Below are 3717 nucleotides of genomic sequence, written 5' to 3' on the forward strand. Positions count from 1 at the left end.
ATAATTTAACGGATGCATGGCACCTGCGTATCATCGCATCTGGATGAGTTTATGTGGCAACGCAGTGCTAAAGAACGTGACGAGCAGTTTCAAAGAGCTCTTGAGCTCATCCGTACATATTATGTTGTATGAATTATTCTTATTATAACATTTAAAAAAAATTCTTCAAAAAACCGTTTATTTCCTTTTTATTTTTACTTCATAATCGGCGGAAAGATCTATTTAGTTTAGGAAAAGCACCTCAATGATTATACCGCAATGGTTAAGCATTGACGTAGACATAGTAATTGAGCTATAACATTTCTCAATGGGAACCAAGCATTACAATTCAGGTTAGATTTTGATTCGAAATTGTTTAAGGGTAGATTGCATTGTCAAGCGTTTTACATTTTTGTTTTTTTTTTAATTCGATAACATTTGAAAAAAAATACTCAAAGAACCGTTTTCCTTTTTTTAGTATTCCGACTGTTGTGTACATTATACTGTCGCTAACCAGCGAATATGCAAGCTGTATATAGTTTATTAGTTCAACCATGGGTGGAGCTTAGGAGTCTCTTTAAAAAACTGTTGACTATAAATAAATATTGCTGAAAAAACCACTTTGCCGTTTCCGTTAATCACAACTTTGTACCTAGCATTTGTTTTTCAAATTTTTATTAAACTAACAATCGAAGTACTAACAAATAGACGACGGGATTCCCATTGGGATTTCCACACTGCTCGTAGTACAATTCATGAACATCCGAAACTTTCAAAAACCCTGAATCATACGGCTCAATTTCTGGATAGTGACTACGAAGACCTGTGAGAGCCATTGCACAAAACTAAAAGTAAACCTTAAGAAAAATTACAACCATTTTGATCAATGATAATCGTAAAAATGATTTACGTTATGTTCATGCTATTGGTATCGAATTATTATACTATAGCATAAGAATTTTTTAGTAATACTTGAATGTAACGCTGACCTCAGTGTTTGTGTGTTTTAAGAATAAATAACAAAAATACATGCACACTGTATTTTAGAAATAAAATTGCTAACCTCACGGTGCCTTGGCAACCTAAGTTGATATATTTTTTTGAGTTGTCCGTTCAAATACTTACATAGTTTCTTTCTCCTGCTTTCTCTCTATCTTTTCTCCCACCCTCTCTCTTCTTATATATGCTTTATATATATATATATATTTGTATATATGTGTGTGTGTGTGTTTGTGTGTGTATTTGTATATTATTTTAAGTTATCAAGGTATTATATAAAGTATAATATATAAAATATAATGTCTTCATACAATGGATAAGGATGCTTTCAATCGTTAAATATATAAGAGCGACTCAAACCTCATGTGATATGATCAACATACCATGCTCCTGTGTGATTGTGTGTTATATACTGTACAGTGTACTTATAGAGACCGACCGAAACTGTTTTTTTTCTTTCGGCCGAAACCGAAACAAAGCCGAAATTGAAATTTCAGTTTCGGCCGAAACCGAAATAAGGCCGAATCTAAAAAATAGGTTTTGGCCGAAACCGAAAAAAACCGAAACTAAAAAAATATTTTCGGCCGAAACCGAAACCGAATATTGAAAATTTTAATAGAACATCATTTATATAACTTTTTACTTTAAAAATTTAGACAGTTACTTCAAAACATTTTTTTCAATGAAATCAAAAATAAATATAGCAAGTTAAAATGTTATAAAAATAATAGCGGACACAAATGTTTATTCAATGCAAGAAAAAAAACAAAATACAATGAATCTGAAATATTGTTTGAAAGTGACTGTTTTGGTTTAATATTTAAATCCAAATAGACGTATATTGTATGCAAGAAATAAAAGCTTCTCAACGTTTTCTCCAAGAAGATTGCTACGACGATCTGCGTAGATTTGTCCTGCAGAGCTGAATAGCTGTTCGCTTGCAACACTTGTTGGAGGTGCGGATAAGTACTTTCGAGCAGCAGGTTCAAGGCAAAGAAATTGGCTGCAATGCCAATAGGCAAAAATGTTAGCTGTTTTATATAGTTATTTAAGAATATCAAACATTTTCAGCAATAATCCACTTGTAGTTCAGTTTTCCTTAGAAGACATTTATCACTTTCATGTAATTTACTCAAGTATTTTTGAAAAAAAAATATTTTCGGTTTTTTTCGGCAAATATGATTTAGTTTCGGCCGAAACCGAAAAACGGCCGAAACTGAAATATAACATTCGGCCGAAACCGAAAAACGGCCGAAACTAGAAATATAACATTCGGCCGAAACCGAAAAACGGCCGAAACTAGAAAAATTGGCAGTTTCGGCGCCGAAACCGAAACCGAATTTCGGTCGGTCTCTACTTACACACATAGTATTACTTATTGTACATGTTTACTTTTCTCTGAAACCAGAATCCAAAATTGCTTTATTTTAAGAAGAAACTTGATAATGGTGATCTTATGCTTCCTAGATTCAATTCGTCTCGTTTTGGAAAGAGAAGATTTTCTGTTTTGTCTGCAAAAATCTGGAACTCACTACCTGTAAATTTGAAAAAATTCAACAACATGAGCCGACATGTTTTCAAATGTAGTTCTGTGTTTGTAAATCTTATTGAAAAAATACGCTTTTCAATGTTGTATTTCTCAAGTAAGCATAAAAAAAACCATATTCATTTCTTCTTTGCTTGGAATGATAATATTGTATTTTTTAAGATAGTTAGATTTTTAATCCAAACTTTCTGCTGTGTGTATTGCTAGTCGATTATCATTGTTATCTTAAAATATTTTAGTATGCAAGACAGAAGACAAAACACAGTGTTTGCAAATCGTGAAATCATGTTTTTGATAATTATTTATGATTCAAAAAAACGTTAATTTTTTTTAATGAAATTATAGGGTGAGTAGGGTAGACCGGGGCATGTTGAACCACGGGGCTTGTTAAACCAAGAAGGTAAATTTGCTTATTTATAGAAAACGATCGGTAGGCGTTCCATATTTCTAATTATTAATGCAAATCGAACTAGCTGGGTTAATTTCGCGTGTTTATGTCTGCAAATTTTCGAGTAGATGTCACGTATGTGATTTTGCCCCTTTCGAGTAATTTTGAGAAATTGAGGTTATTGTTATTTAAAATATAATTGCAATAAATGTAAATAATTTTACCATATATATTTTGTAGTGTTTTTATCTGGTAAAACAGTACGTGGTTTTTTACACGCCTTTGTAGCATGTTAGTGAGGCTACAGTTGAAATACACTAAAACCACTATGATTGGGACATATTGAGCCATGTTGTCGGGGGTACGTTGAACCATGGTTCAACCTGCCTCTGACATCAATGCAACACGATATGTGATGATTGTACTTATTCTACTTCAAAATTATTCTCTTTTTTGGTTTTATTCTTATTGCAATTGTATTTTTAAAAGTTTGAAGGGCATTAACGATAACTAACTCAATATGGTCAGATCTCGACAGCGAACTACAAACAGGGGTAGCACTTCTTCAGATATAATGCTAGTTGCTGTGAAAGAAGTATTAGATGGTAAAATGAGTCTCCGTGCTATTAGCCGCAAGCATAACCACCAGACCATCTTATTTCTTGAGATTCAATTAAAATTAATGGCTATTATCGTATTCCCCAAATATTCGATTGACTTTTCTACAAATTTTTTCATCTTTATTATATTTATTTATGTATCATAGAGAAGATTTAAACTTTAACTAATAATTGAGGGAGCATTC

At 32.3% G+C, this 3717-nt stretch overlaps 1 protein-coding gene across 1 annotated transcript in view; it reads right to left on the reverse strand.

Annotated features, from left to right (window-relative positions):
- The window catches only part of HELRODRAFT_66673 (hypothetical protein), a gene marked incomplete at both ends in the record, with an annotated part of 9432 nt that extends 8617 nt beyond the window's left edge, over nucleotides 1–815 (reverse strand). Inside the window, one exon of the mRNA XM_009024201.1 lies at nucleotides 682–815. Within this exon, the coding sequence (XP_009022449.1) occupies nucleotides 682–815 (134 nt within the window). The remainder of the gene's footprint in view (nucleotides 1–681) is intronic.
- Nucleotides 816–3717: the final 2902 nt, after the last annotated feature.

Source organism: Helobdella robusta (assembly GCF_000326865.2).
Source record: "Helobdella robusta unplaced genomic scaffold HELROscaffold_4, whole genome shotgun sequence".
Taxonomy (NCBI): domain Eukaryota; kingdom Metazoa; phylum Annelida; class Clitellata; order Rhynchobdellida; family Glossiphoniidae; genus Helobdella; species Helobdella robusta.